Source organism: Hyposmocoma kahamanoa, unplaced genomic scaffold (assembly GCF_003589595.1).
Source record: "Hyposmocoma kahamanoa isolate Upper Pololo Valley unplaced genomic scaffold, ASM358959v1 89, whole genome shotgun sequence".
Classification (NCBI taxonomy): Eukaryota; Metazoa; Arthropoda; class Insecta; order Lepidoptera; family Cosmopterigidae; genus Hyposmocoma; species Hyposmocoma kahamanoa.
Genome location: NW_020654520.1, coordinates 4,153,571 through 4,181,225, shown reverse-complemented (window position 1 = coordinate 4,181,225; position 27,655 = coordinate 4,153,571). Strand labels below are relative to the sequence as shown.

General features: G+C 35.5%; 2 protein-coding genes across 3 annotated transcripts in view; one reads left to right on the top strand and one right to left on the bottom strand.

Annotated features, from left to right (window-relative positions):
* Positions 1-245: 245 nt before the first annotated feature.
* LOC113236170 (transmembrane protein 223) lies at positions 246-2,922 on the top strand. The gene is made up of 2 exons (XM_026472179.1): positions 246-748; positions 1,967-2,922. Exons 1-2 carry the CDS (start codon positions 364-366, stop codon positions 2,257-2,259), a joined length of 678 nt encoding a protein of 225 aa, XP_026327964.1. The 5' UTR covers positions 246-363; the 3' UTR covers positions 2,260-2,922.
* Positions 2,923-8,007: 5,085 nt separating this feature from the next.
* LOC113236124 overlaps positions 8,008-27,655 on the bottom strand; it is a 221,413-nt gene continuing 201,765 nt past the window's right edge. For both annotated transcript variants that reach the window (XM_026472121.1, XM_026472122.1), the window contains exons 9-12: positions 16,644-16,844; positions 11,250-11,339; positions 10,028-10,122; positions 8,008-8,624 (exon numbers count right to left, since the gene is read on the bottom strand). In XM_026472121.1, coding sequence (XP_026327906.1) covers positions 8,507-8,624; positions 10,028-10,122; positions 11,250-11,339; positions 16,644-16,844 — 504 coding nt within the window. In that variant the 3' untranslated portion in view covers positions 8,008-8,506. The remainder of the gene's footprint in view (positions 8,625-10,027; positions 10,123-11,249; positions 11,340-16,643; positions 16,845-27,655) is intronic.

The following is a 27,655-nucleotide window of genomic DNA, read 5'->3' as shown; positions in this document are numbered from 1 at the left end:
AAGATTAATTTTGAATTTTTAAATGGGGGAGGCGGTACTATTATTATTATTAGTTTATTTATGACGGAACGAACAGAACTTAAAAAAAAGCTAAGTATTTGTTTATGGTTAAGAAGCTTTGGCATAAACTACACCAGCGCTTAATTGTACGAAACACCACAAATTATATGTAACATTAAGGTGGTGATGAATAGTGCCAAATGCCAATTTGATATTCCCTTGCTGCCAAACGAAACGAGCGTCATTAAGACTGTCACTCTGTCAGCCAGTGTCAGTCAGCTGTTATGCTGTTATTATTTGAGGTTATCTATGTAGGTAATGAAATAATATTTTTTGTGAAAATATAACACAAAATCTCAGAAAATGTCTCTTATATCATACGCATCATTGTTCTTAAGGCGATCTGGTGCACTCCGCTATCCATCAACATGCAACAATTGTACTAATAAAGTGAAACATGTGTCGTATAGTTCAGTAGCTACGAAAACGATTCATGATGTGAATACAAATGTTACAAAAGACGTTATTTTGTTTAAGTATGAGAATCCAAAGTTTTATATGTATATGAACCTGTTCGCAGTGGTTCAATACATGTTCTGGTCATATTTGGGTATATTCGCGTTCTCCACTCTAAGAGACGCTCCGGTGGACAAAACCAAGATAACGGACGATACACCGTGGTTTAGAAGGATAAATTTAGGAGAAAACAAGTATAGGAACACTTTGGGAAGCGTGGCCTTACTTGTTGGTAAGAATTAATTTTATACTTGCCTTAGATTAACATTTTTCGTTAATCCAAAGAACCTACATCATTTTTTTATTGATTTTATATCTCGATTGAATATTTTGATGTCAGTGCTGAGTGAGAAGCTTCATATGGCTGCAATTCCACTGGAGATGTGCGATGTAGAGAGGCGGTGTGCAAGGAAATATCCACCCATAGGATTACTTCATGTTCTTAGCCTCGCTTAGTGCAGCTCTGGTGGAGAAAGGCTAGCGTAGCTAAATTTTTGTACATACAAAAAAGAAAGAGATGTGTGTGAGGGATGCAAGTGTCCTCACTTGCATCCCTCACACACATCTCTTTCTTTTTCACACATCACATTCCTATGTGTGTAAGGTTCGCCTCCGCTCTCCTTACCACACCCCAACCCAACCATGCTCTGCTGAACAGAGTCCGCTACTCATCCTTGCTCTGCTCAGCTATATACGGTTTCACAGCTTTCCTGCACATCCTCGCACTACCAGTCACCTCTAACAGCTTTGGTGGAATCGCAGCCTAAATCTCTCCAGTTTGGCGTACAGATGTAGATTCGAGACCTGTCAGATTGAAGAAAGTTTTCTTTGTGTTCGATATACTATTAGCCATTGTAACTTTTTTATGTAATATTTTTATGATATTGAATGATGGGACGAACAAGTTGTGCACCTGGTGGTGTGGCGACACACCTACCTATAATAGTTGCAGTGACACTCAGGAAAATAGAATTGCAAAGATGTAAGGGGTACTGCCACAGTGTCCGTCACCCTAAGATATACTTGACAAATCCCATATGCCTATAGTATGTAACTCGTCTATAAAAAAGGGTTGCTCAGAAATTATGTCTAGTACTTATAAATGCTTTTGAGTAATTTTCACACTAGTTTATCCGATTTTGGTGGCAATTTTTATTATTTTTATTATATATAGTATTTATTCATTTTTATTATTAAATAATAAAAATGAATAAATACTCCAATAATTATTAATATTAATATTATCATGAAATATTGAATAATATTTCAGGATACTACACTTAAATATTAAATAATACTTCATGATAATATTCTAGAATATTTAAATAATATAATATTGCCACCGAAATTAGATAGAGAAAACTAACCTGAAAATTACCCTTTTGCTTTCCAGTTGCATTTCTTTGTTCATACCTAATTTATTTTTCTAATAATTTAATTAACTTTGCAGGTACAGGGTCTCTAGCAATGATTTGGATGTACACACTGAAATCAGTACGCTATCTAATACTTAATAAAGGAGGGAAGCACCTTACGTTTGTGACATATACTCCGTTTGGGAAAAACCGTATGATGAAAGTTCCTGTTGATCATGTTTGTTGTAAGGAACAGCGAACTGCAGCCAAAGTACAGTTACCTTTGAAAATAAAGAACACTTGGACGCATTATATGTTGGACATGAGAGGTGAATTTAAACACCCAATGTTGTTTGATAGTACTGCAGGATTGTTTAGGAAAATTTGAACTGTTGTGAGTTATGTGGTACCATTATTATAAATTGTAAATGTGTTGAATAAAAATTAGTTTGTAATTTATTTTTCGTTTGTATGTACTATCTGTTTTTAAGCAAACATAATAAAGTAATATTTTCAAGTCAATCTTATCCCATTGAATGTGTTGCCTTGTAATGGGCTACGAAAGCCATTCCATGACAGACAGACATTGACACCAGCAAATAACATTACGCTAACACCCTAATTTAGAAATTGCATCTTTTGATTTTCAAGCATATATGTATTAATGATTTTTCTACTACCAGTTATTGATTGATTGAATATATTTAGCATTAAAAACGGAAAATCGACAAAGACCATGATCAAGTAGTGTTAATTGATGGTGTCAATATGCTCCAGCCAGATGAGTGAAAAAACAATTAGATTTAATACTAAAAAAACATCCTAATGTTCTATAATGTTGTATACCTTGACTCCGAATTCTAATTAGCACTTATTACAGTAGTTTCAATTGTTTAGAGTGATGTAGAGCTGCACTGGCCTGAAGTAAACTATCCTCACAATAATAATAATAATAGACAACACAATATTATGGTTTGGACTGTCACGTAAAAGTTCTTAAGCTTTTTACATGTCATTGAAGAATACATAACAGGATTTTCTGCAAAAGTCAAAAGTAAACAGAAATAAAATGCAACCTGTAGATAGATTTATGAGAAAAAAATCTTTATTATATTGTTTATAATTATAGTAACGGAAAATTAATTCTGTCTCAACACAAAATAAACGAAGTAAATAACAAAAAATAAAGTTTTTTCTATTTACAATTTTTGTATCAGTACCTTTTTTTTGTTAGGTGCAAAGAAAACTTAAATCTTTTAACAAATCATAAAAATCCATGTGTAAAATTCGTGACGAAACTTGATCCGAACATTTTCAAAATAAATGCAATGCATAACATTGAGATCGCCAAACCTGGTTCAAGTGAAACTTGCACCTAACTTAAACCAAAGTCTTTGTACGAATATCGGCGATAATGCTTTTACAATCAACTTAGATATTACTTACTCTTTCTAAGTCTTCTACAGACAATTTTTGATTAAGTCTACAAATGCTTTCGCTAGCTTGCTACAACAAGCTAATAAGGACCAATGGTTATATTAACTTTGAAGTTTTTAAAAGGCTTACTGTTAACTTTAAAAGTTATCCGTAGTTAAAAATAAGCAGTAATATTTTTGAAACCACTGAACATCTGAATTCTTAAAATTGATAATATGAAACTGTGTGCACCGAGACATGGGTAATTTATTTTTCCAGCGCAAGATTTCATGAGCTGAGCATAACCCTGTTTACTGATATGTTCTCATAGAAACTTTACCAGAGACGAAGTAAGGGCAACAAACCATTGGTCCTCTATTAAGTACAATATTAATTTTTATTTACATTAAGTCATAAATATTAACACTCTACTAAGTTACATTTTAAGGCTCCGTGTGACGTCACACAGCAAAGCGGTGCTATTTTTTTTAATACGTGGGGTTCCGAAATAAAAAAATAAGTTTCCACAATAACATTATAGAATATTCCTGTTCAAAAAATTCCGAAAAATATTTTCAATCTTATATAATTTATTTCGTCCAGTTAAGTCAGTAGACTATCTGTAATTGATGTCACACAAGTTTCAACTTTTTGTCACATTCCAATGAATTTCTGGCACATCATGTGACACTTCAATGACGTCAATTAAATATGGCCCCTAACTTTACATGTTTGTTATATACGATGTTATGGGAAAATAAAAAATAAAACTCACGATATATATAAAGATATAAATATATGCATTGTCTCTTCACTGCATTGCAGTTACCTCGTTTGATGTTAAAAATAATGCTGACTTCTTCATTTACCTTGTATTATTTGCGTTTAAACAAAACCTAGTACGCTAAGCATACTGTTCTTTTACAATTATAAAAAAATATATACATTAATATCATCAATATCACTACTTCACTTTTAAGATAATGACTAACTTACCTACCATACCTACATATATGTTTAAATAAAAGCTTTTTTTTTTAATTTTACACATTGTTAGTTATAAGCAGCGTTTTATCTTTTATGGTTTTCGTTGTTGTAAAAAGAAAACTGCGTAATATGCATTCGTGTAAGATAAAAAAAAATATTGAATGTTTTTCCCGAGAAAGCTGACTGAAATAAAAAATGGTGGAGCTATTTTAATAAATGGCTTTATGCATCAGTAATAGACATGGTACGGACATCTAAATCTTATTATCAGCATACAAGGTGCCATATTCGTTAGTCAACATGCTTGATAAGCCGACATGTTGACCCACATTTTTATGTCAAACAATAACCGACACCGCCAATAAACAATGAATTTAGTGATACCGTACGAAGTAATGTTTCTGTACGAATCTGTTACTGCCTTCAATTGTGGTTGAAAAAATCAATTTCAACTTTATAAGACTGCTAGCCAAGGGTACTTCATGAAATGAATGACTTTTCGTGCTGGTGTCAAGTAGTGGAACTGACAAGGCATATGAACATGAGCATGTTTAAACAATTTTTGAAAAAATTGCCATCTTTGGAATTAATTGGGGACTGATTAAGCAGAAGCATATCTACTCCCTGAAACACGTACATTGCTTGCACAACTTTACCACGACGAGACTCGACCGTGCACCTTATCCTTAAACCTATGTGGCCACAAAATATTGATTTTTTTTCGCGGAATTATGGTCAACCTTTTCAAACCGTCTTTGCAATTCTTTTTACAACAAACCTGAAGCAAAAAATCAAACTTTTCATGTCAATCAAACAATGCATTCTTGAATTTCAATTGATAAGAATAAAAAACGTATGAACAGTTCATCTTTATCAACCATACAAATAAAAAATCGAAAATAAACAGTTTTACATATTTTTCCCTCATGCAAATGTTTGACACTTGGGGGAGTCTGGGACTTTTGATTTATTTTGTGATTTTCTTCACAACGAAGAAAAACACTTAATATTCCGCCTTCCCCTTTCCATCGCCGGGGGACTAGATAGCATTGGGTTCCACCCATATGTTGTGGATATTCCAAAGATTCTCACGAAGCGTTAGGCTTCCACATTTATACGGCGAACGGTTGTTCCCTGAACGTTATAACCCTTCAAGGCGAGAGTGAATAGGCATTATTTACTTGTGCATGCGCCATCGCCGACCTCATCATCACTTTCCGTCAGGATGGAATTTGATTGAAGATGGAGGTCAAATGCGCACTTACATTTTTATTAAAAAAAAACACTTATTCACGTAGCCCTAATGGCTAATCCGTCGTTTTAAACTGATCGAAATGAGAAATCGTCTGTATATGCCCCATATTAGAAGTTAACATCTGCATGAAAGTCAAAAGAACAAAATTGGCACCCAAACTGGACCATCAGTCTCACATAACTTCAGTTCTCTCCACATCATTGTGTGCTCCTTTTCTAAGCAGGATCTGTAACTGTTTGACTGCAGATTTAAGATGAATCTCAAACGACTTTCATATGCTCTCACTGTATCCAAAATTTGTTCAAATTCAGTCACACAACATCTCAAATTCTACTTAAATGGGAACATTAGCTTAAGTTTTATTTATTAATCATGAGATCACTCTCACAGTTAAGATCGGTTTATAAGGACGGCCTTTTAAGTAATCTTTCTCGTATCTGCACTTCGTAGCTATCACCACCCTGCTTAGAATAGATTACTATAGCATAACGCAAAAATTCATTGAATCAAAACTTAATTTTGTTATAAATATAATTATTACAACAAATCAACTGTTATCGTATTTTGTTACGTATTTTTTAGGTTTATTTTTAATTTATAATTTATACTTTTCTGCCAATGAAATAAACCTTTTTGAATCAGGTTAACATTATATATTTTAACTTATAGCAACGCTGCTAATTTAAAAAAAAATTCATAATTTTTAAATTGTTGCCATCCATCCTTATCAATATTTTATTAAAGGCAACACTGTTTTTGTTATGCGTGTCAAATTAGTTCACAGATCATCCAACTAATGTGATATAGGAGATGTGACGCTAGTGTATATGCAGTGTTGCTAGTAACCTTAATAAATGACAGACAAAAACGTCAAACGTATGTCAAAATAAGAGTCATTGGTCCTATACACATGTTTGATTTACGTCACGGACTTCTAACAACTTTTATCTATTATGATCTTTTCCTTTAGGTCTTTAAAAGACAATTATATATTTGCAACTATGTTGGATAATAATCCTTTAATTATTTAAAGAAATATAGAATTAAAGTACATTATTTTAAGTCATGTTTCAGACATATTTACAAATAGCTTTGTTTCACAACACAAAATTTAAAAGTCAAAGTAAACAATAATAGTTACTAGTATTAGTTACCGACAACGTTCCAAGGTTTAAATACTTTTTGTAGTTGAAGTCACTGAACTTTATGTAAATGCTTATTATTTATTGTACATAAAAACAACGACCTACTTATTTCAAATTCAATTAATTTGCATTGCAAACCAAACAGCAAATGCCATTTATGGCAAAATGACTGAATATTCATGTATTATTTTAGTAACTATAACAAAAAATTTGAAAATTAAGCCGTGTTCATTTTTTTTGTAAAGAAAATTATGTTGTCATAATTAGTACAATTTACCGCGTGATGAATGTCAATGACAAGTGATAACTCCACCTTTTAAACTGACAGGTACACAATACGCCCTCTAGTTGCAACTTCTAGCAATAAAGACTCATTCATTCGCGTTAAGAATGCAGTACGAAATATAAACTGGCCAATCAAGATGCGTTAATATCACGCCTAATGCATTAAGAAATTCATTTGCCAATAGATATCTTTTAAATCGTGACATTGCAATGATGTCTCTAGTTTTATGCTCACCAGGTAGCGCCACATGGACGCAAGGTCCAGACATCTAATTTCAACGGCTTAATGCCGTGCCAATATTTGTTTAAACAATATAACCTTTTCAATATCTTTCCTTTATACTTCTACAACTTATTTTACGCATATTAAAGTGTACTCGCTTTATGTTCCGTAAAGACAATTATTCATTCAAATGTAAATAAATTAAACAAAAAATGTTCCAAAATAAATATACACATTCATTTGAGCTGTACAGCCATCTGCGTTACAATCGTTTGAGCGGCAGAGCCATCTGTGTTCTAACGACTGCTGTACAAATTGTAAGGCCCTTCGCCTAGATGGCGCTAACAGGTGGAGCAAATATTTCCACTGAATTCTTAACAGAAATTTACTGTAATCCAGGCCCATCGAGTATATAACCAGAAATAGAGACGAAATAACGGCCATCCACCCCTGGCAACTCATCACGCAAATGGGCCTTATATCACTTTTAAATATCAACACTCGTTCGCGCTGAAATCACAAATCAGAAAGCTGAAATAGTACAGCGCCAACAACTGATCTGTGTGTACGTCTCCGTATATTCCAAAATTATTCTGTATTTATTGCAATCAAGATAATATCTCTAACAAATGGGCTGTTCCATTTCATGGTATGGGAAACAACAGACAGCAAAACATCTAATTACGAAACAAACGAAATCACATTTCATGGGTATTAAGTATGTAATTTTTCATACTTTGTCCATTATAGCAATGCTCAAGTTAAACTAGTTGATTTGAAAAAAAAACAATTGACGACACCCGTCATTGTTTCAAACTGGCTAATCGGAGCGCAGTTGTCACCGTAATGATTTGGCAGAATAGTATTCAAACAAATCAAATGACATTTCGTCTGTTTCTGGTATATACTCGATGTCCAGATCGGACATTCAATCTAAAATGTATGCACCTTCATAAAACACGAATAGCGATGTTTGACGAAATCACGCATAGTAACGGCATATGTCACGAGACACAGCTATTTCAATGTAGAGAACACACACTGCCCGTTACCGCGTAAGGTGTTGCGATTCCCCGCGTGCGATTGACCTGCTCCGGTGACTGACCTTGATAACTTTTAAGACATAATTAAGTTCTATTTGACAGTAAGCCTTAGTGACCTGACGAAATGCTCACAATCATCACGATAAAAAAAAGGTTCAGATTGTACAATCGCTTCGACACAAGCAAAGACTGAATAATCTGTATACTACACTATGTGCTCTTTGTATTGGTAGTACGTTCTTCATACTGCGTCCACGCATTCTTTAGTACCGCGTCAGTCGTCAATCAGCAAGGAATCTAGAGGATCTAGCAATGTCATCGCCATCGTCGTCTCGGCCTGGACTGATGCTGTCTATTTCGTCTACTTCTTCCAGGTTTTTCGTGCTCGGGTTGCATAGTCTAGAAATTTATAACATTTTAATTAATTCCATTATAAAAGTATTATTAATGAATTTATACGGGGTTATTTTTAAAATGCTAAAAACCTCGCAAGACTATATTACTAACATCATAAACAAAAACTTTTGTTCCATAACTTTTAATAAGTCATTAGATTTTACTTTCATATAAAAATAAATAGATCGCTCTAAACGGTAATTAACTTTGTACAGGACGGGGGTGGGAACTGAAAGGGAGGATGGGAGCTGGAGGGCAAAGAAGAACCTTGAGATTGAACATCTAATGTCCGAGCCCAATATTGTGGGAGAAACAAAAGCTGCGAGACTCCGCTGGCTCGGACACGCGGAGAGTATGGGAGAAGATCGTGTCGCGAAGAGGGCTTATTTGGGACAACCGAAAGGACGGACGCCCCAGGTACCGCTGGAGCGATGAAGTCTTGAAAGATCTCAAGGACCTCGGTGCTAGTGGCTGGAAGGAGTAAGCTCAGGACCCCGATTCAGAACTCCTCGATATTTTAACCGAATCGTTCTATTGGATATCGTTCTCGAATCGAAGAGCGGTTTTCGAGCTATTCAGAACATTCCGGGTTAAACGTTCCATTCGGATTCGGATACGATATCGTTATCCAACAGCGTTTACGGGGTTAGTCGGTGAAATGGATTATAAGAAAAATGAAAACCCTTTTATATACACTTTTAAGAATTTAAAGGCCTTAAATATAGGAATGCATTAGTCTTGCATTAAAATAAATTAATAAAATTGACCAAAATCCAGACTTTATTTAAAATAATTAAATATTTCCATATTTCATTCTTGCTTTGTAAACAACAGGATATTCGGTAACTTTCATTCGATAACTATGTTCTGAATAACGTTTGGAGCCTTTGCCGGTCGAGAAGTGTGACGTCATTTCGGTTCGGTTTGGAATACGACAGTTTGACGTTCGATTCGGGTATTGTGAATAAAAATGAAAAGAAATTGTACGATATCAAAACGAATCGGTCGACAACTGAGTTATCGTAAAGTTCTGAATCGACCCCCAGGACCGGGAGGAGTGGCAGAATCTGGTGTCGGAGGTCAAGACCCACCTTGGGTCACTAAGTAACGTAACTTCAGTAAGGACGGGGGTTGGAGTCGGCGCGGAGAACGCTTGCACGTTTCAACCTATTCTACCAAATACAGATCGAAAAAGTGTCAAATAGGACAACAAACACTTGAAAGTTTATTTTTGTAAAATTTATTATGTTTTGTAAAAACGGAACAAAAGTTGTTGTTTATGATGTTGGTAATATAGTCCCGCGAGGTTGTTTGTATATTTTAAAAATTACCCTGTATATTACACATTAATTCCCCAATCTTTAGAGGGTCCCATGAACAAAAGTGCGAAATGAGCAGATACCTACCTGCACTTGCAGCAGACGATGCAGGGCGCTGCTAACAATAGCAAAGGACTCGCCACCAGTAGTAGCAGACCGAAACCGGCGAAAATGCCTACCACCTGCAATGGACAAGGAAAATTTTAGTACAAATATATTGATACTGGTAGGCACACAGTATTTTCTACAAAAATAAGGATAAAGAGCCTTGGTGAATTTATAGTATTCGCATAATAATGTTAGGGTTGGACTTCACCAAGCGTCAGCTTTGCTTAACATTTTACTCCCTCAATGTAAGTTCAAAACTTAACCTTTTTGGAGAAACTGATATTATTTATTATATTCATTTCAAATGTACTTGCGCGAGCCAATTCAAAGCCAAAGTATTCATGGCTGTTACCACGTACCTACGTAAGTCTTTATATTGTCAGCTTCGCAAAAACTACTTTACGAATTTTGTCACTTTATAAATAAGGTTACGATTAATTAAAAGAGAGTTTTATTATACATATTTGAGACTCTTGAAATTGGATGGATGACAAGGCAACGAATGTATTATTATAACGTTTTTTTTTCTAACAATTATTTGTTAATTAGCTTAATTTCACAGTGCATTCGTTCTTAAACTACAATACCGTGTAAATACATTTCGTCGGGGATAGTGCCAATCCGCGTATGTAGTATTGGTAAAAAGCGCGTATCTGCACCAAACCAAATCTCACAGGAGAGGAATTTAACGCTATTACTTGGTTATTTCAGTAGCTACGACTTTAATTTTTGCACAGTAAGCATTAATTTATGTTGTCCACGGACTGATAACAATAGATTCCCGTAAATCATGCTAATTTGGTCGTCACGACATTTACGCGGATTTAATTTGGCCAATAAATTACCGAAATGGAAACTCTTAATCAAATGCTAGTTACGCGTAACTGCACTATCATCGAAGATTTGCAAAACATTTGAAAAAAATCAAATTCAAGAAAATAATATTCATGTCCGCTCCAGCATCGACCCATTTAAAACATACTGAAGTGTTAACTTCGTGCTGTTGCGTGCCGATGAGTGTGGTCGGATCCTTATTTGAGGATAAATAACAGTAACTTTTAAGAACGAGCCAATTCAAGTTTTTGTAAATAAGGAAGGTGCGCTCACCGGCGATAATTTTCGACTAATCATATTTGATTTTTTTTATATTATATTTTCTTATGTATTCTACGTAGGTCAGTGAACGAATGTAATTTGTTACCTGTGCGCGGTGCCAAAGCACCGATGCTCGGGAGTGGCCGAGTTTGTTTTTGCACGGGCCTTTGTCGTAGTGCCTGAGAAGAAAATCGTCCTGCAAGAAAATATCAATATTATAAGTCTGCGAGAATCTCGTGACAAATGAGGAAAGTGTGTGGATATTGTTCTAAATACAACTTACAATCTGTCGTATATTTAAAATAAAATATGTGTGTAGGTATAATTATACAACGTCCCATTTTCGAGATGGCAGGTTTTTTTTTTACAAAAGTACGAGGTTATACGAAATTAATAACTTTTTTCACATTTCTCAGTAAAATATTAGATGCAATGCCTGGAAAAACTATTTAGAATAACCACAAAAATAAAAATAACAACCATCTGGAGCTAACCCTGGCAATAATAGCATAAAACCCAACATAAAGTTGAGTTTTCCCAAAAAAATAAAAAAGTGCCAATATCTCCAAAGCCAAAAGACTTATTAAGGTCAAATTATTTTTTTCTGTTAGGTATAGAGTTCATCTACCCACAGTGTCAATCTGGCGTGATATTTTTGGGACATCTGTATATACACAAACACATACTTTACTTTCAGCATGCTATTGAAGTTTGTGGCTGAAATTTTTCTATATTTCTTTTATACGTATTTGCCTCTCAGCTCTTTGCGATTTAAAGCTCTGAGTGACATTGCAACTGATATGGATAGGCGTGTCGCTACGGTCGCTGATCACCAGGCGCACGACTTATTATCATATGTTATATAAAAAAAGGCTGAAAAAAATGCTAAATACTAATGCTAAAAAAATGTTTCTTTATACTTTTTGTTTACGGTATTGTGATTAAACATTTTGCTGTTTTGTAATTACAAATATATTTTATTACAATGTACGCAAACAAATAGAAATGATTTTATTTTTGTCGGCTTGCTGTAGTTTTATGGAATATCATTTGCAAACAGAGCGAAGAAACAAAATTGCAAACACGTTTTTATAGTAGGTATATACTTAAATCGTAAAACATTCATAGTGACAACTTAATCGAGAGAGCGGATTCTTTATGTACTATTTAAGAGGTCGTAGATTCGATTTCCATTTTGTTCACATAAGAGTAAAGAAAAATATTATGAAGAATTCTGCATGTCGAAGGAAGGTTAGATAATGACTCAACGGTCTCGGTGGCTCAACGGTCTAAATTATGAGCGATGGATATGGATGTCCCGGGTTCGCTTCCCGGTAGAACCAATTTGGGAAATGAACGTTTCTGGTCTGGGTGTTCTGGGTGCCCCAAAGTGAAATGCGTTGCTCTGGTACTGGTAGGTAATTTCCTAGTTTGTTACCACGTTATCGGTGTACTTGTTTGGCACATTATTATTATTAGATAAGTCACTGAAGGTGTGTCAAGTTGGACCTGGGTGATACGCTATGAAATTCCTCTCTTTGTAGGAGGTTCATGCTCAGTAGTGGGGCGTATCATGATGAATAATATTCGTATTCAACAGCACTCGTGTATTAGTAAGTTTATCTCGTATATTAGAATTCGTGTATCCATTTCAATTTTAGCATAAAGTTAAATATACCAATTATAATAACGGTAATACTACTTTTCTAAACCGTCCACAAATCTATTTTCATAGCGTTAGTAAAGTTTATACCGTATGTTTAACGATCGATTAGAGAATACCGTCACGTACCGATTCTCATTTTATTTTTAAACGATCACGATCGGCTAAATTTAGAACGGAGTGAGTCTTAAAACAGCAGAATAAAAAAAAGTGAGGCACAAAACACTGATATCAATTCGAATTTTAAAAATAGAATACCTTGAAATTTTTGGCCATTCGCTTTTATTTCGTACATAAAACACTTAGACCGCCATCCACGAGGTGTTTTTTTTAATTCGTGTTCGGATACCTTAATGTATATTTATACTGTGATTAGTGAACATACATAAATGCTGCGCTAAGTAGTGAGCGTGTAGTAGTTTGTAAAAATAAAAAAAAACAACGTTATTGTTTACAAATTCGTTTCTTAGTGTGGCTTGTGTAATGTTTTCAACTGCATACAACAAATCCCAGACAATACACAGGAATCAAGCGCAGTATCAGACAGTTTATAGTATTGATAAAGAAAAGAACTGATTTTTTGTGCGAAACTTTAGAATTAAGGCAGCTTTAGCACCATTATGAAAATCCATTTCTTGGTCAGATTATAGGAATGACCATCGAAATCGAACCAAGGTTCTTCTGCATAGAAGACAAGCGCTCTCCATTAAAAGTACTATTTTGTGAACCGCTCCCATGAAAATGGTTCTAATCGTCATTTTCGTGGCGAATTGCGTTTATTACGTGACAAAGAATTAAACAATTGAAAATAGGGATATAGGACAGTGCGAAAAACCTAAAACATTCAAATCAAATGGTAACTTTCTGCAGAAATCAACGTTGACACATCTGTGTCCACGAAAATGACGTGTACAGTGTCGTACCAAAAAGATGCAATAAATTACCAAAATCCATTGACTTACAATTATATGGACGTCGGGTCCGCGCTAAAAAGTGTCCGAACTTATAGGGCGTTAAAATCGTATACAGAGCGTCATTCACGCTTTAGTCTTCGTTTGTTCGACTGACAGCGAAGCAAGCAAAATTAGACAGTACTGCGATGACATTACAATTTAAATTCAACGTTTTAGCTTTTTCATATTCCTTTACATCTTGGGACTTTTTTTCGTGGTTTTTGTATTAGACCCGTCGTCCATTTATTTGTAAGTCAATGCCAAAATCATGTAGGTACATTGCTACCCTCCTTAACTTAAACAACGCATTTGAATTTTGGTAACTTTAAAAATATTGGCTAAAGATTTTTTTCTTAGCCAAATTTAAATGTCAATTACGCTTATTTTGCTTATTATAATAATAAACCATTAATTTCAGGCCATAGCCTGTAAGATAATGGTGTTAGTTACAAAAGAAAAACAATTTATGTTTTTCATTGTCTAGACATTTCAATTTGTTTCGCAGATTAGTAAAACGTAACGAGAGAAGATTTTGCTTTAGTTTTTAATGAACCTTTCCGTGCTTGTTGCCAGAAAAGTAAGAGAATTACAGAATTTAAAAACTTACTTCATGACTGTAATAATGAAACATAATTTATTAGTGAGAGACTTTGATATCGATTTTTAACCGACTTCAAAAAAAGGAGGAGGTTCTCAATTCGACTATATGTTCTTTTTTTTGTATGTATGTTACGCGATAACTCCGGTATTTGTGAACCAATTTTCATGATTCTTTTTTTGTTGGAAAGAGGGTACCTCCATTGTGGTCCCATTTCATTTTGAAAAAAATCATCCACCTCTACGGGTGGCTGATCACGTATGAACATTCATTTTTCTAAATAGCGCCTAAATTGTACATAAGGAGCAATTATTTTAATGGTTTTGCTATTCTCCAATTCAAGGCGTTTTTGTCTTAATATACTTTGAGTAGTGAGAACCGATTTTTATTATCTCCTGTGTCAAGTCCTGTATAATGGCGAACTAGGGGATATTTCAATAAAACTTGACAAGTAGATGTAATTCCACATACTTTTGAGGTCGGTTTTTTTAGTATTCTGTACTGAGATTATAAGAATTTATCTCAGGCGTGTGCCGATACAGTGTCTGTCAATAGTAGGATTTTGTACGTTTGGTATACTGCTAAAAGTTAACCGTAGTGGCTCGTCAATGACTAACCATCAAGTGCTACTCAACTGCCATTGCAATATTTTGGTGCTGCTCTTCAACGGCGAATTGTCGTCAGGCGCATGTCAGGATGTTTCACCACCAGATATTCAATAATGTTTTTTGTGATTTTTTTTTTATAAAATATAAGTGCGCATTTGACCTCCATCTCACCTGATGGAAAGTGACGATGAGGTCGACGATGGTGCATGCACATCTAAATAATGCCTATTTACTCCGGCATTGAAAAGACCCAAGTTATAACGTTCAGGGAACAAGTGTGCAGGCATATATATTATAAATGTAATTATCGCTATATCTCTTTTTATTTTTCCGACATTATTTTCACAAGCTATACTTAAACATGACTTTTAAACATATTTCTTCTTTATGAGCATTGAGTTTCATTGAACATCATACTCAAACTCTAACATTTTCTCTCAATGAATACCCAATCGACAAACTAATTTTTTTAGCCGGTAGAGTTTTGGTAAAAATATCTGCCAGTTGTCCTTCACTTGACACCTTCTTTAATGTAATCTGCTATTAATTAATAGCAATAATTATTCAACAAAGATCGCACACTTAGAAAAAACTCTCTTCGATCCGATTAAATGATTTCTCTATGAAGAAAAACATCCTATAAAAACTTTCCCTCCGGGTCACATAGCCATGGGACACCCTGTACACGCATTTCCATATGAGTTAATGTTTTTATTTTACTTGATAATAGTTTAAATGTAAAACCTAATAGAAGTGACCCTTAATAATAAAGAATCATGTTTATATTTAGGATTTAAGTCCTTCTCGTAACCGTTAACAAAAAGTTAATTACCGTTTAAAAAACTGTTGGAAGGTTAAAAGTATGTAAAGGATATGGACATAATGGACAATATTCTAATAATAATATATGATGTGCCAAATAACCTCACGAATTCCCTGTACTATGAGAGAAGCCGTGGTAGCTTAATGGTTTGACCTATCGCCGCTTAATAAGAGGCCGTGGGTTCGAATCCAGGTTCGCACCTCTGGTTTCTCGAAATTTATATGCGAAATTTAGTTTGAAATTTACCATGAGCTTTTCGGTGAACGATAAAATAATGAAACCTGCACATCGAAGAAGGTTCACAAACATCGGAAAACGCGTGAAACTCTCACCTGATAGGAAACCCGTGCAGAGCAGTGGAACGTATAAATGGGTTGATAATGATGATGAGTACCAGAGCAACGTTGTATCCCCTAAAGATTTCGTTTTAAAATGGATACATAATATCCAACCAATGCATCAATATCACTTAACATGTATTGAGCTTTCTAAACCTCGGTTACAAACTCACAATCGATTCAAGTACAATGCGCTTCGTGTGCCGTCAAAACGACGCGGGCGCAGGTCAAGGGGAACTTGGGCTTAGCAATTGTTACACCGTGATCCAATGACTGCTTATGCAATCGCGAAGTAATTGTGAGTTATTAGGTTTTAATTATTGTAGTTGCAAATGGTTTTAAAAATTATTGTCCTTGTAACATTGACATGTGCGCTAATGTCTTTGGAATTGAAAAGTTGAAGATTTCATGTCAATGTTTTTCATTACAATTTTATACGTAAATCAAAACCTGTTTCAGAAAACTTACTTTAAAATTTATCTACTCATTACTTAAATGGTAAAAAGCGAATACTTACATCTAAGGAAGCGAGGCAATACCAGCAAAACACATGTTTGCACCGTTTGCACATCATTTGCGCACATCCCTCGTCCTTTTCAATAGGCACGCGGCACATTGGGCAGAGCTTGATCAACTCGGAGTCTGGTAATAGGGGAGCTCCAGCTCCTCCCATTGAGGAGGAGGCGGCGGCTGCTTCACAGGATATACCACCATGCCACTGTGAAAAAAGAAAAAGGTACTTGAATGAATCGAAATTTAGAATGTTCATGTTTGTATTTTAATTGTCGATGTTTTGTATGCTGTACTCATTGACCTACCAACAAATGGACAACGAGTCTAATACAAAAACCACGAAAAAATGTCCGAAGTTAACCTATACAAACGTAGTGACATGTAACGAATATAAAAAAAAAACTAAAACATTTAATTTAAATTGTAACGTCATTGCAGTACTGTCTAATTTTGCTTGCAACAATTTAAGGGCCCAAAAACACCATCTTCAGCTTTTACTGGAAATTACTTGAATACAAGAGTAATGGAGCTGTCTTTGTTGTAAATATTAATAAATTTTTATATATATTATTATGTCGAATTTTTTTCGAATTCACTTAAAGAAATAATAAAGAGTTGGGCATACATAAATTAATTTTGAATAAAACTAGTTTGTCTAAGCTCAAATATCTACACGCATATATCAAATAATATTTTTTAAATAAAAGCCGTGGATTATTTAAGAATAATATATAATAAACACATTAAGAATCTTATCTAAGAAGCGACTGTGTCAACGACCGTGTGAGGCCGACCTCAATACACCGGCCTTGCATTTTACACTTGAACCAACTTCTTACTGCTAATGAAAAAACTACAACTCATTGATATCCTCATAAATATCTGACAATATAAGTGTTTTTCAGCAGCAAAGGTACGTTGGTAAAATTGTGTCATTATATTCAAATGGTGGCCTCGGCGATGACAGATTCCAAATATCTTTATTTGTCTATATGCCGTTGCTCTTATCTTAACGCGTTAGATAGATCTACGGAGTAACTCATGTTTACTATTTATCGTAATATCAATTGAATTGATAATAAATAGGCACCTTTACAACGTTATATAGTCATTCTATTTAAGGATTTTTCAAATGAAATTAAACGTTATATCAAAGTGAGCGTTAAAAACATTGACTTACAAATAAATGGACGACGGGTCCAATACAAAAACCACGAAAAAAATGTCCCAAGTCAAACTATTTAAACGTAGTGACATGTAAAGGAATATGAAAAAGCTAAAACGTTAGATTTAAATTGTAATGTCATCGCAGTACTGTCTAATTTTGCTTGCTTCGCTGTCAGTCGAACAAACGAAGACTACAGCGTGAATGACGCTCTGTATACGATTTTAACGCCCTATAAGTTCGGACACTTTTTAGCGCGGACCCGACGTCCATATAATTGTAAGTCAATGATTAAAAACGACTATTATAAAATATATCATATATCGTGATGTAAGTGACAGGCGTGACAAAATCTGGGTGATTTGTCACTGTGTTTTTTTTGTTACTGGAACGATAGACACCGAGATAGGAATGTAACGCTTTTCCCCATGTCTACTAAAAGCTTTAGTTTAAATAATGTTGTACCAAACCGGTACTGTATACTGTTGTGAATACGCGCCATGGTACAAGAAATCGATATGAAAAAACCATTTGCACCACAAGAGAGTGCGAGCCAATTTTAAAATGAATATTTCATGTCACACTTGCGATTTTTCACATGCACTTTCGCCTACAAATTACCTACTTTCAATTATTGCATTACAACCAGAGTAGTGTCGTTTTCATTTTTAAATTATATTATAATGTCTTTAGTATACAATCTCAATCATTTCAAACATCTGATAAAAAATATATTTGAGCAAGAAGTTTACAAGTTTTTCTTCAACAAAAGTCAATAAAAACGAACCATGTGAAAATGCGTATGATAGGTTTTCACTCTAAGGCGACGTTACAAGCTACCTTGGTGAGTAAATCATGGAGTAATGTCATAGTGTATATGTAACTAAAAAAAACAAAACTAAAAAAGCATTACGTTCATATGACAGGGTCATTTATATTTAGGTTCCGCCCATTTATCTTTGGATTCGGCCCAACTCGGCGCAAGCGCAGTGCAAGTATACACTCAGATGGGATGACAATGTTAATTTGCGGATTTCAACATCTACTTCAGTAACACATATATCATATTTACAGCCGTTTTCAGTGGCAAAGGTCTTCAAATTCAAACGATTATATTGAAATCACCAGTGTTGTATTTGGACCCACATCTTTGTGCTAATGTGAAATTGTGAACGATGAAAGTGAACAAATATAGCTTTGCAATTGCATTCTTGTCAATCTGCCTTACGAATTAATGGCAAATGTAATATCGTCGCCTTATTATATGAAACTCGTATCTTAAAGCACAAAGTTACTGAAATGCAAAAAATTGATTGTATATACAAATTTTGCAGGCTGATTTTAGATGTACAGATCAAGTGACGGTAACACTTCTTAAAGCTTATTGCCAGTCCTTTTACACGTGCAGCCTGTGGGTCAACTATACGCAGCGGACATACGGTGCACTGCGCGTTCAGTATAACAATGCGTTCAGGATGTTGTTCCGACTGCCACGTTTCTGTAGCGCATCAACCATGTTCGCTGATAAACGTGTAGACGATTTTTACGCTATCATACGAAAGCGAAGTGCGTCGCTACTCGGTCGCATGCGTGGCAGCACAAACAGCATCCTGAACACATTGACAGATAGGTGGGAGTCCCCAATGTTGTGGCGGTGGATGCGTTTGCACACCGCTAGCTATTCACTGCTCTAACATTGGCTGGGCAGTTATCCTCCCGCCTATTAAACAAATTATTATTTAATTATTATTAGTATTATTTTTATTTTTATTTTTATGTTTAAACTAACACTAGCTTAAGTACTTTTTATTAACAAATATTATGGATCATGTTGTCTAAGAATAAAATTATTATTATTATTATTATTATATCACATTTCCTTCATATTCACACACTAGCTTTTATCTATTCTTAAAGTAATGCGTCCAAATTAACACCCTTGATAAGAAATTTAAAATGAATAGAAAGTTTTGCAATCTCCTGAATAATCACTCTTTACAAGATACGAGTTTGAGAAAGTAAGGCATCGATATGCTATATTAATGAATTAAAGGAAAAGAACAAACAAAATTAAAAAAATAAAAATACAGAGATTAGCGACATCTCTCGCCAGGACTGGTAGCTGTAAAGGCACTAACTGGGTGATAGATCTTTCATAGATTCCTCATAGATGGCGCTACGACTAAAAAGTCGTTGAAAAACCAAATACAGAGACACGACGCAAGCACATAGAAAAATTTGGTATAGCGTCTGGCACGGTGAGCTAGAAGACGACGGTTCGAATCCGGCCGGATCGAAGGAATTTTTTCTGAGTGTTCGATCTTTGTATTAATAATTAAAACTACTTAGGCACTTAGGCAGTTTCAAAATTCGCATTATGTCTTACTTGTGGAATGTAGACATATTGTGACCGTAGAGCTTCTTGTGAAACAATTCGTCCAGGGAAGTACTGCATTACCTATTTCTGCCGCCAAGCAGTAATGTGAGCATTACAGCGTTCCGGTTTTGAAGGGTAAGGGTGCTGGTGAAATTACAGGCACATGGGACTTGTCAACTTATGTCTCAGGGTGACGGGCGCAGTGGGAGTGCCAGATCTTTGCGATTTATAGCTCTGAAGTGGTATAATTCGTGTGTCCAAATGACGCGAAACGCAAACCGTAAAACAATACAACCAGTACTTTTACCGTAAGAGACAGTTTTACTGAGAGCAGCGAACTTTACACTTAGCAGGGAGTACAATATGCGACCTACTTGTGCTGAGGAGGCATGAAAAGATCCCAGCTACCTTTGGATCTCACATTGTGTACTAGGCCCTTTTTCCGAAAAACACGCAAATAAAATCCAACTGACAGAAATAAACTTTACAAAGCTTTTATTTGTAAAATTGTAAATAAAATGTTGTATATCCATATGTTTGTAATAGAACACTACCGTGAGATTCAGACATATTAAGGCGAGTCACTGGAGGAGAAGCGGGAAAAACTGTTTTGATAGATCAAATGGTTTAGGTATTTAATATTAAATAACAGTCGTACAAAAAATATACGATACACTTAAGGATATTGTCTAAAGAATGTGCTAATTTGTTACAAAATAGGATGTACTTTAACCGCTCATACAAAATCCTGAAAAAACAGGCTAAAACAAAATTCTAAAACGAGTTATTTAAGAATAAAATATCTATCTTGGTACATAATTACAATATAGAGATATTTTTCTTTAAGTACTACAGAGAATGTGCTAAATTTTAGTTTTTACAAATTGCCCAGCGGTTTAACGACATGCCGCGCCGCCCGCTGCCCCGTCAGTCGTCATCGGACGCTTGTCGACGTCAGATGTGTGTCAAATTTTCTCCGCTCATGTTCTTATTTTATTCATATTAATAGTGCGAGCGGATTGCGAGTCGTGATGAACAACCCCCCACTACACCTAAAATCTAAGCACGCGATGAAATGCCTCGCCTGAACTACACTAACAACTATCCCCGTTTGCTTCATTCTTATTAAAGTCATACGCAAGATTGCACACTACCTACACTAACAACGCCACTTTCTATAACCTCATCAACACCAACATATCCTCATCCGCACCAACCACTGACGTAGTCACCAGGATAACAGAGTTTACTTAATATGTGTGTAACAAATGTGTTCTGCAGTTAAGGCATTAACTTTACCTCTCCCTGGTGGAAGGGCTACTATCATCTACGAGAAAGGTGCATCGTCTCTGTTACCTCTGTGGTTTTATGGTTGTGAAGTAAATAAATACACTGTTATGTATTATATTTTTTTTTATAGCCCCGCACAAGTGAAACCACACATAGACAACCACAAAGTACACCCATGAGAGAAATATATGTAGGCCATACAAATATTTCTCCCGGCACGTGATTCGAACTCGGGACATCTGCGTGGCAGTCCGGCAAGGTAACCGTTCGGCCACCGAGGCTGTTAAATTGAGAATAATATTTTTATTATTGATACAAAAATTAAACATACACAAAGCAAAATTCCTTCGATCCGAAATATCTGGATCGACTAGGCAACAGTCTCGTTCGTACTCAGTTGGATTGAATAAATTTTACTTTGTATTAATAATAATAACAACTTGATAGTAAAAAACATCATAAAATTTAAAATAAAATTTGTTTTTTAAAATAATAGTCACTTTGATAATTTAACAATACGGAACTCGAATGATGATATTGTCCATTAAAATTAATTATTCATTTTCTAATCACGTTGCTTAAAACGTTCTGAACAGAGACAAAATGTTTTACTTTAATTCGATAAGAAAATGAATTATTAATTTTTATAGATAATGTCAATGTTTGGGTTTTATATTATTAAATCATCGAAATACGTCACAGGGTAGCAATGTAACAAAAAGTTCGATAAATAACGCTTTCTTTGACGTGACGTCACGTAGCCCTATTACAAACTCAATTAAACTTGGTGTGTTCTGTCTCTTTTTTAATAATTGAAAAATAATAATATAATCTTACATATAATCTAACAAAATACATTTTGGTACACTACATTTAACAATGAACGACGTAACGTATAACACCGAACAATTACATATATGTCGTTTTATTGTTTTGGTATTTTTGCTTATATAACATTAATAGTTGACCTATCATCACTGTATACACCACAAGTGGCAAATGAGAATTCTAGAAAGCGAGTTTATAGTAATAAGTTACTGCCTCTGTGGCCGAACGGTTACCATGCCGGACTGCCACGCATAGGTCTCAGGTTCGATTCCCGGGTCGGGAGAAACATTTGTATGGCCTACATTTATTTATCTCGTGAGTTTGGGTGTAATTTGTGGTTGTCTATGTGTGTATCCATGGCACCCGCGACACAGGGTTTCCCTACTGCGGGGATATGTCGAGTGTGTGCGTTATTATTATTATTATTATTAGTAGAGTTCCTTGTACCTTGAAATAACTCATCCAGGGAAGTACCACCTTACCTATGTATGCCGCCAAGCAGTAGTCAGTATTACTGCGTTCCGATTTGGAAAAGTAAGGGTGCTGGTGAAATTACAGGTACTAGGGACTTGTCAACTTATGTCTCAAGGTGATGGGCGCAGTGGCAGTGCCCCTAAGATCTTTGCGATTTAAAGCTGTGAGTGGCACTGCAACTGTTATGGATAGGCGTGTCGCTTACCACCAGGTGCACGACTTGTCCGTCCAATCTTGGTATTATAAATAATAGCGTACCTCATTGATAGCGCGATGCAAAGTCTAAGTTATTATTCTAAGGCTCAACTCACACTGGCGCAGAGTCGAAGCGTTGCGACGCGTCACCTTTTTCGCCTATAGCATATTCATCCCCATTTTCCCATTATTAAGGTACAAATTTGTGTTTTGCAAATATGGAATCGAGCGACGACGCGCGTCGATGCTTGGTAGCATTCGAACGGTTTCGCGCAGGCCGCGCGTCACTTGGGCGCCGTGAGGCATCAGACGCCGACCACGCTGTGATCTTAATGTGATCCTGGCGCACAAATGCGAGCGTCGTCGTCGCGTCTCGCCTGGCGGTGGAGTTGAAAAACAGGTCAAGACGCGACGCTTCGACTCTGCGCCAATGTGAGTTGAGCCTAAGAGTTGTGCCATCTAGCGTCGCACATACAACACTAAACATATGCAATCAATTTAAACTACGTTATTTAATTATTACATTGAATTATCTGATTTTCAATAGATAGCTACATGAAAATACGAATGATTCTTCTATAACGGCAACTTTCTGCCTTTTCCATTCATTTTCATGTCCCTTCAATCTGAACAGACGAATATTCCCAGTGCAGAAACCTGTAAAGAGCATTGTACGCTAGCGACCCACTTCCATTGACGCGGCTTGAAAAGAACCTCGCTAGGGTACCAAGAACACTCGCCTGGTTTTAATACAAAGACAAAGGGAATATAATTCATAACAGCACGCTGCAGTGTTGACAATACACTGTACCAAACATACACCAACGGAAATCGCTTTTTTACAAACACAGTCAACATAAATGAGATATTATATTTAAGATTGAGATTATTTATTAATATAAAGATCGAACACATAGAAAATCTTTTTCGACCCGATGGGATTTGAACCCACGACCATACTACACCATAGTATTGCTCTTACCAACTGAGCTACTGGTCGAGTTATCGATAAAGAACTTTGCACTGGATTTTTCGGCATTTTGCGCCGCTAGTGACATCTAATAAGAGATTTTAGAACCTTCTTTACTGCAGCCATGTGGATATTTCTCAGTATTTTTAAATGTAAAAGCTCTATATAGTGCAATTACATGCGAAGAAGTCGATTCTTTGTGTTAGCACATAACACTGTGTCTACAGATTAAGTGTGCTGTCACAACACGGCAGCACATTTACGAGTATTGTATTTGACGTTCTAAACATCAAGAACACTAGTACATACATTACAATACAATAAAATACAAATTCAATTTGTGACTTTACAATGCAATGGCTAACATCACAAAACAAAGTGCCGTATTGCGAAATATACAGAGTGAAATTATACTTTTCTTCTTTTGCTATACTATAGACACTTACTAACTTAAAATCACGCAGTCATTTGTTGTTTTAGTGTTAAATATTAGATTTAAGTGTGTATAGTAACTCAATTTAATGAACAGACATTTTTCTTCCTTTCTTTCCACCTAGGTGCGACAATGTTTCATCAACTAGTTATATATACACGGTAAAAGTTAAATATACATATCACGCCTGTCTCTCACCGGGGTAGGCAGAGATTATGGGCTTTTACCTGCTACGCTAATGACAATCCTCCTTCGCCACTCCCAATAGCCTCTTCATTATATGCTCGTTTATTCTTGGCACTTTTAACTAGGCCTATCTTAAAGACATCCCCAATCTGATCGAGATATGTACGCCGAGGTACCTCTTCTCACGCCTTCATCCACGTTCGCTCTATAAATTTGTGTCGTCAATATACCAATATTCATTCAGTTAAATAAGAAATATAAAAAAAATACCTAGATACAAATAATATTAAAGAAATGGGAATACTATCTGTTGCGAACGCAGCAGAATTTTGTAATTTAATGTAATTTTCGAAGCAGTAACTAAACGCTCGGCAAAGGTTCTATTTTGAACCAATCAACTAACACCACATATATTTTATTTCATTCCTACCACGTATTTAACGAACTTTTTGAACGAACAAAGGTCAAAAATAACGTTCACTGTTGAATTGTACTTGCATGAGAAACCACCACTGTTTATCGATTAATTGAATAATATGCTCCTCTTATTGAATAATATACTCCTATTAAACAGTAAACCAGCTACCTATTGCCAATATATTACAGTCAACGTCTTTAATTTAACGAGCTCGTCGAGATCCTCTCCATCTTCTACTTAGGTCTGGCGGCTACACTATCCTTAAAAACTGGATAACTTATATATTCTCTTGTTTAAAGTTCATAATTTTGTTATAATTATTAATACAAAGATCGAACACTCAGAAAAAACACTCAGAAAGTTGAAAGACCAAGTACAAAGACACGACGCAAGCACATAGAAAAATTCCTGAGGTCCGTTGGTTCGTTCCGTGGCTTAGTTGGTATAGCGTCTGGCACGGTATGCAGGAAGACGTCGGTTCGAATCCGACCGGATCGAAGGAATTTTTTCTGAGTGTTTTTTCCGAGTGTTCGATCTTTGTATTAATAATTATAACAAACTAGTAGAGTAATTTCACAAAAAATAATTGAATATCAATTCAATAAAAATTTAATTAGTTCATAATTTTGTTTAAAATGTACATTATTTTACCTAGTCTTCTCATTATCGTATTGATGGTGCTTGCTAGAGAACGCCGGGATGTTATATGAGCTAGCGCCGGCGCTATTAAGAAGAAAAAGGTTAAGGGGAAGCCACACAGATTACACGCGTTTTCCTAGCGTTGTGAGCCTTCTTCGACGGATGAAACGTTATATTATGTTAGCGAGAGGTACTGTTACTGAACATTCGGCAATGTAAGTAACCTCGAAATTAAAGTCAAGACATGCCTTCTCTACTCAAATGTATCTACATTGCAAAAATTTTCCTAACTGCAAATAACATCTACACTGGTATCAAATCTATTAGCATGTGAGGTAGCGACCTCCTTCACCGTCATCCCACTTTTTTGTCACCATTTCACATGTCACATTTTTTCTTTGGTTCCTGGCCACTTACTTTTGCAATTTTGAATTGTTCTCTAATTCGTTTGCTTCGTTATTATCACTTTGCTTTGTTCCGTCGTCACTCTCTACTAAATGTCTGAAGCAAGCAGTCCTGCTCGTCTTCTCCTGAATTCTGGGGGTCTACTCTCGATCTCCGTCTGACATCCGTCCGAAACAATTACTGTCAAATAAGTAATATTCGACAAAATTAAAAGACAAGTAGCAAGTATGAAGCTTCATTCGCGTCACGCGTCTTTTCATTTGGTCAAGTATTGCTTATTTCGCAGTAATTGTTTCAGACGGATGTCGGACGGAGATCGAGAGTAGACCCCCTGATCAGTTTTCAATTAAAATCATGTAACTTAACTAATATTTGTAGAAAATACGGTCCGTTTGAGGTAACTTCTATTTACCGTTTGACGCATGTTTTGTAACCAATTTAAGTAGGAAGTGTTTTGATATCACTATACCTGTGTTTTATACTGTTATTTTTATTGCTATAGGCTTCATTTTCGCCTTGTTTACCTTTTCTTATGCTTCATTATGCAATAAATTTATGTGGACCGAGTCGTCCATTTTATTACTCGACTTTATATGGACGTCAATCAATAATGTTCAGATTGTTCAGAGTTCTTCTTATGTCTTCAAGCATAAGGTTCATTATCTACATTAGCGGAGAAGCTAGGCTTCATCATCCAGTAGTATTTAGTAATTTTACTCGCCGTTGCTCAGTCGAAATATAGATATTTTATTGGTTGCTAAGACGGCGGTGATCCGCTCCGCCATTTTGGTAGTAAATTTAACGCAAATAATTAGTTTAGAATCCTTAGAAAGGTCAAAAAAGACGAAACGGGCATCGTAAAGTTCATTGACCGAAAATTGGCGGGATCGACTTTTTCGAAAAAAGGTTGTTTATGTGTGGCAAATTGCCTTGTTTATCATTTGGATAAACTGTTTGAAGATTTCTATGAATCCAATTGGCCTTTTTGTTTGTTACCCAATTAAGGTCGTGAAAATAGGAGAAACAAGTCGCGTGTTTCTTTCATATTAATTTGTTTACGACATTCTGTACGTCAGTTGCTTTGTAAGATGTTTCATGGGTCTTCTTTTGTGAAAAGTAGGATACATATCGGCAGACGAGCCACTTAACGGGGGTCATGTCACCCCATGGACAGCTGACAAGAGCTGTCCGTGGGCGTCCATGTAACTACTCGTAGATGTCTTTTTTTATGATACCAAGTGTGACGGGGCGAACAAGTAGTTGGCCTGGTGGTAAGCGACACCATAACTATTGCAGAAAACCAACTGCGTCTGGCACCTTGAACATAAGTTGACAAATCACAAGTGCCTGTAATTTCGCCAGGACCCTTACTAAAATAACTTACATAAATATATAAATGTCAAAAATTAGACAATATATTTAGGGTTTTGTCACTAAAAAATTCTGACACTGCATAAATACATTTTATTTTAAAGTTGTTTAATTGTTTTTTAAATAGCATAAGGTTTTTCTCAGATCTTAATAGAATCAGTAAATTTTGGCGCTAAATCAAAAATATTTTTCTGCATGACGATAGTTTTCTAAGCTTCCAAACGATTTTGATAATAACATTTTGGCTTTAGAGTTCACGTGAACC